Raw genomic sequence first — 12,071 nt, 5'->3', positions numbered from 1 at the left:
CTCAGTGGAGCTCGAAAGCCATATCGCCATTTTAAGGGAGATCTGCAGGGTACACGCCACTGCTCCAATAAAGGTAATTTTGTTCTGCAAGATGCAAGTCATCTATTAACTACACAAAAACCTATGAGTGCGCTATCGAGTTACACGAACAGTCGATTACCAAACTAGTGTGGGTTGGGAGGGGACAGACTACAAGGCACCTTCAGCAAACCCTGCCTTAGGGGCATATTAGAGAATTATAAGGCCATTGAAGCCCTCAATAGCCATTTATGGGGACAAGAAGTTAAGTCAACCGGAAAAAAGCCAGCAGGCACACACAGATCACATTCTAGTACTTTAGACCCAACAGTCTCCTACATTCATTTGTTGGCTTCTGCCACATTCTACTCTGCCCCACTCAACAATTACCTCACCTGCATTTCAATAGGGGCAGAAGGAGAGCGCAGCATAAGTGCTGCCGTCGCCCACTAGATTGGCAGCTCTGGGGTGGGGGGATTATCATCTTTGCCTGGTCCGTAGAACACACTAATGTTCCCCCGCCGGAGAGACCTAATTTGTTCACAAGTGGCCAGTTAGCTTTCATCTTCCAGTTGTTATTAAAAGGAAATACATGGCCAAAAGGTTTACACTGAGCTCCATATTTAACCTCACCGTTTGATGAGTTGATGACCATGAGACCAAAAGGAACTTTGTTCCATCGAGTCTTCAAGTTGCCTTACTGTTTTGATCCAGGTTTATCTTTTTATTGTGTTCTTGGACAGCCACCGTGACTGGTGAGGCTGTCGAGAGCATGCGCAATGAACCTTGGGTTAGACAAGTATAACCTTTGCTACTATAACAAACATGGAGATATAGCCATTTCGGACTCCATGGAAACATTGGATACAGGATAGAATGTATGATAGGGGAATAAGTCAAGGCAGGCAGAAAACGCATCTACAGATGACCGGGATCTACATGCCTAAAGACAAAGCTCGAGTAGTCCCTCGAAAATCATGCAGCATCCTCCCCCTGCCAGTGCTACAAGTGCAGTGAAAAGATGGCACGACACCACCACCAGTGCAGTCACACAGCTGTAAACCCCAAGAAACGTACCTTTCAGTTTTAGAAGCTCCTCCAAGAGCTCGGGTCCAGCGTAGTTAAAGATGCTGTCAGACACTGGGTTCTTATCCGTTAAGGCCTCGTTGCTTGTGTTGACTATGGCAGTGCAGCCTAGTAGCGCAACATCACCTTTCCTAAAAAAGAGATAAGAGTTTCTCATCATCTACTGGGGGTGAACAGGTACCAAGCAAAGACCCATAGGGATTTTGGCATAGTTATATACACAATCCATTTGGTGTGTGGGCGGCAGGGATTTCCAGATTGTGATAACCTGTGGTGCACATTTGCCAGGTGCTCACCTGGGGTTCTGACTCAAACCATGCCATGAGTGTTCAAACCATATTTCATCTAGCAAAGTTGATTGGCTGTAAAGGAGCACACACTAGCTAGAGTTCGGCTGTCGCTAGGCACAATCTCACTGCCTCATGGTCTGAAGCCTATATGAGAAGCACTACTAGAGTCTTTGAGCAGGCCTCACCTCCAAGGGTTACTCCGCGAATGGCTGAAGGAGCAAAGGCAGGCTTCTAGGTGGCAAGAATGACCACCGACATCTAGCAGGCACAGCCACCAGGCATCCATCAGCGTAAAAGAAAAGGACTGGCACCCGCCCCAACCTGGACTAGTCAAATGCCATGCGCAGAAGTGGGGGAATCATTTGAGCTGCGGCTGCCCAGGTCTTCACCTATACACCTCCACATGAGTATGGGCCAGTTTAGGGTCACTGTGGGATGTAGCATGGTACCTGCTGATCTAGAACAGAGAAGCCTATCCAAGTGCAAAGCCTGGGCTGACCAAAGGACGTTCACCAGTGAAAACATGTAGTAAGAGCATCAAGGGTAAGGGTTCGACCAGGACACTTAACATAGGCAGGGACAGAACACCTCCTTTCCACGCAGCCAGTATATGTTTGCATTGTGAAGCGGAGGCCATACGGGACAGAGCACCTCCTTTCCAAGCAGCCAGTACATGTTTGCATTGTGAAGCGGAGGCCATACAGGACAGAACACCTCCTTTCCACGCAGCCAGTACATGTTTGCATTGTGAAGCGGAGGCCATACAGGACAGAACACCTTCTTTCCACGCAGCCAGTACATGTTTGCATTGTGAAGCGGAGGCCATACGGGACAGAACACCTCCTTTCCAAGCAGCCAGTACATGTTTGCATTGTAAAGCAGAGGCCATACGGGACAGAACACCTCCTTTCCACGCACCCAGTACATGTTTGCATTGTGAAGCGGAGAGCATACGGGACAGAGCACCTCCTTTCCAAGCAGCCAGTACATGTTTCCATTGTGAAGCGGAGGCCATACAGGACAGAACACCTCCTTTCCACGCAGCCAGTACATGTTTGCATTGTGAAGCGGAGGCCATACAGGACAGAACACCTCCTTTCCACGCAGCCAGTACATGTTTGGATTGTGAAGCGGAGGCCATACAGGACAGAACACCTCCTTTCCACGCACCCAGTACATGTTTCCATTGTGAAGTGGAGGCCATACAGGACCGAACACCTCCTTTCCACGCACCCAGTACATGTTTGTGAAGCGGAGGCCATACGGGACAGAGCACCTCCTTTCCAAGCAGCCAGAACATGTTTCCATTGTGAAGCGGAGGCCATACAGGACAGAACACCTCCTTTCCACGCAGCCAGTACATGTTTCCATTGTGAAGCGGAGGCCATACGGGACAGAGCACCTCCTTTCCACGCACCCAGTACATGTTTGCATTGTGAAGCGGAGGCCATACGGGACAGAGCACCTCCTTTCCAAGCAGCCAGTACATGTTTGCATTGTGAAGCGGAGGCCATACGGGACAGAGCACCTCCTTTCCAAGCACCCAGTACATGTTTGCATTGTGAAGCGGAGGCCATACAGGACAGAACACCTACTTTCCACGCACCCAGTACATGTTTGCATTGTGAAGCGGAGGCCATACGGGACAGAGCACTCCTTTCCAAGCAGCCAGTACATGTTTCCATTGTGAAGCGGAGGCCATACAGGACAGAACACCTCCTTTCCACGCACCCAGTACATGTTTCCATTGTGAAGCGGAGGCCATACAGGACAGAACACCTCCTTTCCACGCACCCAGTACATGTTTGTGAAGCGGAGGCCATACGGGACAGAGCACCTCCTTTCCAAGCAGCCAGTACATGTTTCCATTGTGAAGCGGAGGCCATACAGGACAGAACACCTCCTTTCCACGCAGCCAGTACATGTTTCCATTGTGAAGCGGAGGCCATACAGGACAGAACACCTCCTTTCCAAGCAGCCAGTACATGTCTGCATTGTGAAGCGGAGGCCATACGGGACAGAGCACCTCCTTTCCAAGCACCCAGTACATGGTTGCATTGTGAAGCGGAGGCCATACAGGACAGAACACCTCCTTTCCACGCACCCAGTACATGTTTGCATTGTGAAGCGGAGGCCATACGGGACAGAGCACCTCCTTTCCAAGCAGCCAGTACATGTTTGCATTGTGAAGCGGAGGCCATACGGGACAGAGCACCTCCTTTCCAAGCAGCCAGTACATGTTTGCATTGTGAAGCGGAGGCCATACAGGACAGAACACCTCCTTTCCAAGCAGCCAGTACATGTTTGCATTGTGAAGCGGAGGCCATACGGGACAGAACACCTCCTTTCCACGCAGCCAGTACATGTTTGCATTGTGAAGCGGAGGCATACAGGACAGAATACCTCCTTTCCACGCAGCCAGTACGTTTCCATTGTGAAGCGGTGGCATACAGGACAGAACACCTCCTTTCCACGCACCCAGTACATGTTTGCATTGTGAAGCGGAGGCATACAGGACAGAACACCTCCTTTCCACGCAGCCAGTACGTTTCCATTGTGAAGCGGAGGCCATACGGGACAGAACACCTCCTTTCCACGCAGCCAGTACATGTTTCCATTGTGAAGCGGTGGCATACAGGACAGAACACCTCCTTTCCACGCAGCCAGTACGTTTCCATTGTGAAGCGGAGGCCATACGGGACAGAACACCTCCTTTCCACGCACCCAGTACATGTTTGCATTGTGAAGCGGAGGCCATACAGGACAGAGCACCTCCTTTCCAAGCAGCCAGTACATGTTTCCATTGTGAAGCGGAGGCCATACAGGACAGAACACCTCCTTTCCAAGCAGCCAGTACATGTTTGCATTGTGAAGCGGAGGCCATACGGGACAGAGCACCTCCTTTCCAAGCACCCAGTACATGTTTGCATTGTGAAGCGGAGGCCATACAGGACAGAACACCTCCTTTTCACGCACCCAGTACATGTTTGCATTGTGAAGCGGAGGCCATACGGGACAGAGCACCTCCTTTCCAAGCAGCCAGTACATGTTTGCATTGTGAAGCGGAGGCCATACAGGACAGAACACCTCCTTTCCAAGCAGCCAGTACATGTTTGCATTGTGAAGCGGAGGCCATACGGGACAGAGCACCTCCTTTCCAAGCAGCCAGTACATGTTTGCATTGTGAAGCGGAGGCCATACAGGACAGAACACCTCCTTTCCAAGCAGCCAGTACATGTTTGCATTGTGAAGCGGAGGCCATACGGGACAGAACACCTCCTTTCCACGCAGCCAGTACATGTTTGCATTGTGAAGCGGAGGCATACAGGACAGAACACCTCCTTTCCACGCAGCCAGTACGTTTCCATTGTGAAGCGGAGGCCATACGGGACAGAACACCTCCTTTCCACGCAGCCAGTACATGTTTCCATTGTGAAGCGGTGGCATACAGGACAGAACACCTCCTTTCCACGCACCCAGTACATGTTTGCATTGTGAAGCGGAGGCATACAGGACAGAACACCTCCTTTCCACGCAGCCAGTACGTTTCCATTGTGAAGCGGAGGCCATACAGGACAGAACACCTCCTTTCCACGCACCCAGTACATGTTTGCATTGTGAAGCGGAGGCCATACGGGACAGAGCACCTCCTTTCCAAGCAGCCAGTACATGTTTGCATTGTGAAGCGGAGGCCATACGGGACAGAGCACCTCCTTTCCAAGCAGCCAGTACATGTTTGCATTGTGAAGCGGAGGCCATACAGGACAGAACACCTCCTTTCCAAGCAGCCAGTACATGTTTGCATTGTGAAGCGGAGGCCATACGGGACAGAACACCTCCTTTCCACGCAGCCAGTACGTTTCCATTGTGAAGCGGAGGCCATACGGGACAGAACACCTCCTTTCCACGCAGCCAGTACGTTTCCATTGTGAAGCGGAGGCCATACGGGACAGAACACCTCCTTTCCACGCACCCAGTACATGTTTGCATTGTAAAGCGGAGGCCATACGGGACAGAGCACCTCCTTTCCAAGCAGCCAGTACATGTTTCCATTGTGAAGCGGAGGCCATACAGGACAGAACACCTCCTTTCCAAGCAGCCAGTACATGTTTGCATTGTGAAGCGGAGGCCATACGGGACAGAGCACCTCCTTTCCAAGCACCCAGTACATGTTTGCATTGTGAAGCGGAGGCCATACAGGACAGAACACCTCCTTTTCACGCACCCAGTAAATGTTTGCATTGTGAAGCGGAGGCCATACGGGACAGAGCACCTCCTTTCCAAGCAGCCAGTACATGTTTGCATTGTGAAGCGGAGGCCATACAGGACAGAACACCTCCTTTCCAAGCAGCCAGTACATGTTTGCATTGTGAAGCGGAGGCCATACGGGACAGAGCACCTCCTTTCCACGCAGCCAGTACATGTTTGCATTGTGAAGCGGAGACATACAGGACAGAACACCTCCTTTCCACGCAGCCAGTACGTTTCCATTGTGAAGCGGAGGCCATACGGGACAGAACACCTCCTTTCCACGCAGCCAGTACATGTTTCCATTGTGAAGCGGAGGCCATACAGGACAGAACACCTCCTTTCCACGCAGCCAGTACATGTTTCCATTGTGAAGCGGAGGCCATACAGGACAGAACACCTCCTTTCCAAGCAGCCAGTACATGTTTGCATTGTGAAGCGGAGGCATACAGGACAGAACACCTCCTTTCCACGCAGCCAGTACGTTTCCATTGTGAAGCGGAGGCCATACGGGACAGAACACCTCCTTTCCACGCAGCCAGTACATGTTTCCATTGTGAAGCGGAGGCCATACAGGACAGAACACCTCCTTTCCACGCAGCCAGTACATGTTTCCATTGTGAAGCGGAGGCCATACAGGACAGAACACCTCCTTTCCACGCAGCCAGTACGTTTCCATTGTGAAGCGGAGGCCATACGGGACAGAACACCTCCTTTCCACGCAGCCAGTACATGTTTCCATTGTGAAGCGGTGGCATACAGGACAGAACACCTCCTTTCCATGCAGCCAGTACGTTTCCATTGTGAAGCGGAGGCCATACGGGACAGAGCACCTCCTTTCCAAGCAGCCAGTACATGTTTCCATTGTGAAGCGGAGGCCATACAGGACAGAACACCTCCTTTCCACGCAGCCAGTACATGTTTCCATTGTGAAGCGGAGGCCATACAGGACAGAACACCTCCTTTCCAAGCAGCCAGTACATGTCTGCATTGTGAAGCGGAGGCCATACGGGACAGAGCACCTCCTTTCCAAGCACCCAGTACATGGTTGCATTATGAAGCGGAGGCCATACAGGACAGAACACCTCCTTTCCACGCACCCAGTACATGTTTGCATTGTGAAGCGGAGGCCATACGGGACAGAGCACCTCCTTTCCAAGCAGCCAGTACATGTTTGCATTGTGAAGCGGAGGCCATACGGGACAGAGCACCTCCTTTCCAAGCAGCCAGTACATGTTTGCATTGTGAAGCGGAGGCCATACAGGACAGAACACCTCCTTTTCAAGCAGCCAGTACATGTTTGCATTGTGAAGCGGAGGCCATACGGGACAGAACACCTCCTTTCCACGCAGCCAGTACATGTTTGCATTGTGAAGCGGAGGCATACAGGACAGAACACCTCCTTTCCACGCAGCCAGTACGTTTCCATTGTGAAGCGGAGGCCATACGGGACAGAACACCTCCTTTCCACGCAGCCAGTACATGTTTCCATTGTGAAGCGGTGGCATACAGGACAGAACACCTCCTTTCCACGCAGCCAGTACGTTTCCATTGTGAAGCGGAGGCCATACGGGACAGAACACCTCCTTTCCACGCACCCAGTACATGTTTGCATTGTGAAGCGGAGGCCATACGGGACAGAGCACCTCCTTTCCAAGCAGCCAGTACATGTTTCCATTGTGAAGCGGAGGCCATACAGGACAGAACACCTCCTTTCCAAGCAGCCAGTACATGTTTGCATTGTGAAGCGGAGGCCATACGGGACAGAGCACCTCCTTTCCAAGCACCCAGTACATGTTTGCATTGTGAAGCGGAGGCCATACAGGACAGAACACCTCCTTTTCACGCACCCAGTACATGTTTGCATTGTGAAGCGGAGGCCATACGGGACAGAGCACCTCCTTTCCAAGCAGCCAGTACATGTTTGCATTGTGAAGCGGAGGCCATACAGGACAGAACACCTCCTTTCCAAGCAGCCAGTACATGTTTGCATTGTGAAGCGGAGGCCATACGGGACAGAGCACCTCCTTTCCAAGCAGCCAGTACATGTTTGCATTGTGAAGCGGAGGCCATACAGGACAGAACACCTCCTTTCCAAGCAGCCAGTACATGTTTGCATTGTGAAGCGGAGGCCATACGGGACAGAACACCTCCTTTCCACGCAGCCAGTACATGTTTCCATTGTGAAGCGGTGGCATACAGGACAGAACACCTCCTTTCCACGCAGCCAGTACGTTTCCATTGTGAAGCGGAGGCCATACGGGACAGAACACCTCCTTTCCACGCAGCCAGTACATGTTTCCATTGTGAAGCGGTGGCATACAGGACAGAACACCTCCTTTCCACGCAGCCAGTACGTTTCCATTGTGAAGCGGAGGCCATACGGGACAGAACACCTCCTTTCCACGCAGCCAGTACATGTTTCCATTGTGAAGCGGTGGCATACAGGACAGAACACCTCCTTTCCACGCAGCCAGTACATGTTTGCATTGTGAAGCGGAGGCATACAGGACAGAACACCTCCTTTCCACGCAGCCAGTAGGTTTCCATTGTGAAGCGGAGGCCATACAGGACAGAACACCTCCTTTCCACGCAGCCAGTACATGTTTGCATTGTGAAGCGGAGGCCATACGGGACAGAACACCTCCTTTCCACGCACCCAGTACATGTTTGCATTGTGAAGCGGAGGCCATACAGGACAGAACACCTCCTTTCCACGCAGCCAGTACATGTTTGCATTGTGAAGCGGAGGCCATACAGGACAGAACACCTCCTTTCCACGCACCCAGTACATGTTTCCATTGTGAAGCGGAGGCCATACAGGACAGAACACCTCCTTTCCACGCACCCAGTACATGTTTCCATTGTGAAGCGGAGGCCATACAGGACAGGACAGAACACCTCCTTTCCACGCACCCAGTACATGTTTCCATTGTGAAGCGGTGGCCATACAGGACAGAACACCTCCTTTCCACGCACCCAGTACGTTTCCTTTGTGAAGCGGAGGCCATACAGGACAGAACACCTCCTTTCCACGCAGCCAGTACGTTTCCTTTGTGAAGCGGAGGCCATATATAACAGTACATTTAAAAAACAGCTACAGCAAACAAACAAAATAAACGTCTCAAAAAATATCAAACACTCTGCTGTGCGCTAAAAACAGAATTGACTCTTTGTGGTGTGTAATGAAGATATCGAGGGTAGTCTATTCAATTGCTGTACACGGATGTTCTTAATACCAGTTATCATTGACTCAGAAAAGTTAGTGGAATGCCTCTGCATGCATATTGAAAAACTTGTGCTTGATTAAAGCTCATCATTTTCACAGTATCTCAGTTACATTTAACATCGGACACCCTCTGTGGCCATTGAGTTAGTACAACATTCGTATTACGGGCCTCTAAACTTACGATATAATTTGGATAGTCATTGGAAAGAAGACCTTAGCAGAAAATTGCAGATGTGCCTTCTGATGAAGAGCCACAAAATAAGATTGGAGGGTGGTTGCAAAGGGAGAGCAAAGACTCATGCAAATCTGGATTATATGAGACTCCTTCCAACCCAGTGCTCAAGAGGTTAACGGCAGGATTTCCCTTCAATATTCGACTGAAGTGGTGGCTAAGCAGTCAAGATGAACTCTTGGCGAGGGGGTTCAACAGAATGCGACACCCTCTGGAACGCCTGCTGTTTATTTGTACAAATTGTGGCGCTACCTGCATATATAGCAAGAGCTGGAGCTGAGCCCGGCCAGATAACAAAAGATGAACATAAAATCAGATGTTCAGATATTTCTGAGTTGGAAAAGAGAATACTGGCCACAAAATGAACTCCTTGCGCATACATCAATGATTTTGCAATGAATAATGACTGGCCATCAGAAATGTGGACATCACGTTTACTCCACAGGGATAGAAAAATAACGGGAGCCCTACTTGTTTCTTTCACAGTTGCCCCCGTCTTCTTCCCATTACATACCTCCCAGATACCTCTAGCGTCCTGGAACTTTATTTACTTCTTCCTCCACCTACCCAGGGCTATCTGATGCCCGTTGAGACGAGGCCTTACTCCTAAAACACCAATAATGTTGGCTGCTGGTGGAGCAACCTATTTCCACACATGGTAGAAAACCTGTGGGACAGTTTATTTCCAGGTCCTCATATGGTGACAGAAATTAAACCCAAATGCCACCAATAAGGATGAAAAGTAAATATATCATTATCAAGAGACCCATCAGATGCCTCAGAGGCAAACAAATACATTCTGGCTCTCTGCCCTGGGGACACCCATAGGGCATGAACTCCATCGGGGACTAGGACTAGTCACGGATAACCTCACCTCCAAGGGTTACTCCGCGAATGTCTGAAGGAGCAAAGGCAGGCTTCTAGGTGGCAAGAATGACCACCGACATCTAGCAGGCACAGCCACCAGGCATCCATCAGCGTAAAAGAAAAGGACTGGCACCCGCCCCAACCTGGACTAGTCAAATGCCATGCGCAGAAGTGGGGGAATCATTCGAGCTGCGGCTGCCCAGGTCTTCACCTATACACCTCCACATGAGTATGGGCCAGTTTAGGGTCACTGTGGGATGTAGCATGGTACCTGAAGATCTAGAACAGAGAAGCCTATCCAAGTGCAAAGCCTGGGCTGACCAAAGGACGTTCACCAGTGAAAACATGTAGTAAGAGCATCAAGGGTAAGGGTTCGACCAGGACACTTAACATAGGCAGGGACAGAACACCTCCTTTCCACGCAGCCAGTACATGTTTGCATTGTGAAGCGGAGGCCATACGGGACACAGCCAAATTCCAAGCAGCCAAATTCCAAGCAGCCAGTACATGTTTCCATTGTGAAGCGGAGGCCATACAGGACAGAACACCTCCTTTCCACGCAGCGAGTACATGTTTCCATTGTGAAGCGGAGGCCATACGGGACAGAACACCTCCTTTCCAAGCAGCCAGTACATGTTTGCATTGTGAAGCGGAGGCCATACGGGACAGAGCACCTCCTTTCCAAGCACCCAGTACATGTTTGCATTGTGAAGCGGAGGCCATACAGGACAGAACACCTCCTTTCCACGCACCCAGTACATGTTTGCATTGTGAAGCGGAGGCCATACGGGACAGAGCACCTCCTTTCCAAGCAGCCAGTACATGTTTCCATTGTGAAGCGGAGGCCATACAGGACAGAACACCTCCTTTCCACGCACCCAGTACATGTTTCCATTGTGAAGCGGAGGCCATACAGGACAGAACACCTCCTTTCCACGCACCCAGTACATGTTTGTGAAGCGGAGGCCATACAGGACAGAACACCTCCTTTCCACGCACCCAGTACATGTTTGCATTGTGAAGCGGAGGCCATACGGGACAGAGCACCTCCTTTCCAAGCAGCCAGTACATGTTTGCATTGTGAAGCGGAGGCCATACGGGACAGAGCACCTCCTTTCCAAGCACCAAGTACATGTTTGCATTGTGAAGCGGAGGCCATACAGGACAGAACACCTCTTTTCCACGCACCCAGTACATGTTTGCATTGTGAAGCGGAGGCCATACGGGACAGAGCACCTCCTTTCCAAGCAGCCAGTACATGTTTCCATTGTGAAGCGGAGGCCATACAGGACAGAACACCTCCTTTCCACGCACCCAGTACATGTTTCCATTGTGAAGCGGAGGCCATACAGGACAGAACACCTCCTTTCCACGCACCCAGTACACGTTTCCATTGTGAAGCGGAGGCCATACAGGACAGAACACCTCCTTTCCACGCACCCAGTACATGTTTGTGAAGCGGAGGCCATACGGGACAGAGCACCTCCTTTCCAAGCAGCCAGTACATGTTTCCATTGTGAAACGGAGGCCATACAGGACAGAACACCTCCTTTCCACGCACCCAGTACATGTTTGCATTGTGAAGCGGAGGCCATACGGGACAGAGCACCTCCTTTCCAAGCAGCCAGTACATGTTTGCATTGTGAAGCGGAGGCCATACGGGACAGAGCAAATCCTTTCCAAGCACCCAGTACATGTTTGCATTGTGAAGCGGAAGCCATACAGGACAGAACACCTCCTTTCCACGCACCCAGTACATGTTTGCATTGTGAAGCGGAGGCCATACGGGACAGAGCACCTCCTTTCCAAGCAGCCAGTACATGTTTGCATTGTGAAGCGGAGGCCATACAGGACAGAACACCTCCTTTCCACGCACCCAGTACATGTTTGCATTGTGAAGCGGAGGCCTTACGGGACAGAGCACCTCCTTTCCAAGCAGCCAGTACATGTTTGCATTGTGAAGCGGAGGCCATACAGGACAGAGCACCTCCTTTCCAAGCAGCCAGTACATGTTTGCATTGTGAAGCGGAGGCCATACAGGACAGAACACCTTTCCAAGCAGCCAGTACATGTTTGCATTGTGAAGCGGAGGCCATACGGG

The 12,071-nt window shown here is 50.9% G+C and overlaps 1 protein-coding gene across 4 annotated transcripts in view; it reads right to left on the bottom strand.

Moving 5' to 3' along the window:
• GDAP2 (ganglioside induced differentiation associated protein 2) overlaps nucleotides 1–12,071 on the bottom strand; it is a 1,016,820-nt gene that overhangs the window by 821,000 nt on the left and 183,749 nt on the right. For all 4 annotated transcript variants that reach the window (XM_069635760.1, XM_069635762.1, XM_069635761.1 and 1 more), the window contains exon 4: nucleotides 1,096–1,235. In XM_069635760.1, the coding sequence (XP_069491861.1) occupies nucleotides 1,096–1,235 (140 nt within the window). The remainder of the gene's footprint in view (nucleotides 1–1,095; nucleotides 1,236–12,071) is intronic.

This window comes from Ambystoma mexicanum, chromosome 7p (genome assembly GCF_040938575.1).
Source record: "Ambystoma mexicanum isolate Mex_15411 chromosome 7p, UKY_AmexF1_1, whole genome shotgun sequence".
NCBI classification, from domain to species: domain Eukaryota; kingdom Metazoa; phylum Chordata; class Amphibia; order Caudata; family Ambystomatidae; genus Ambystoma; species Ambystoma mexicanum.
This window is presented reverse-complemented; position numbering and strand designations above follow the sequence as displayed.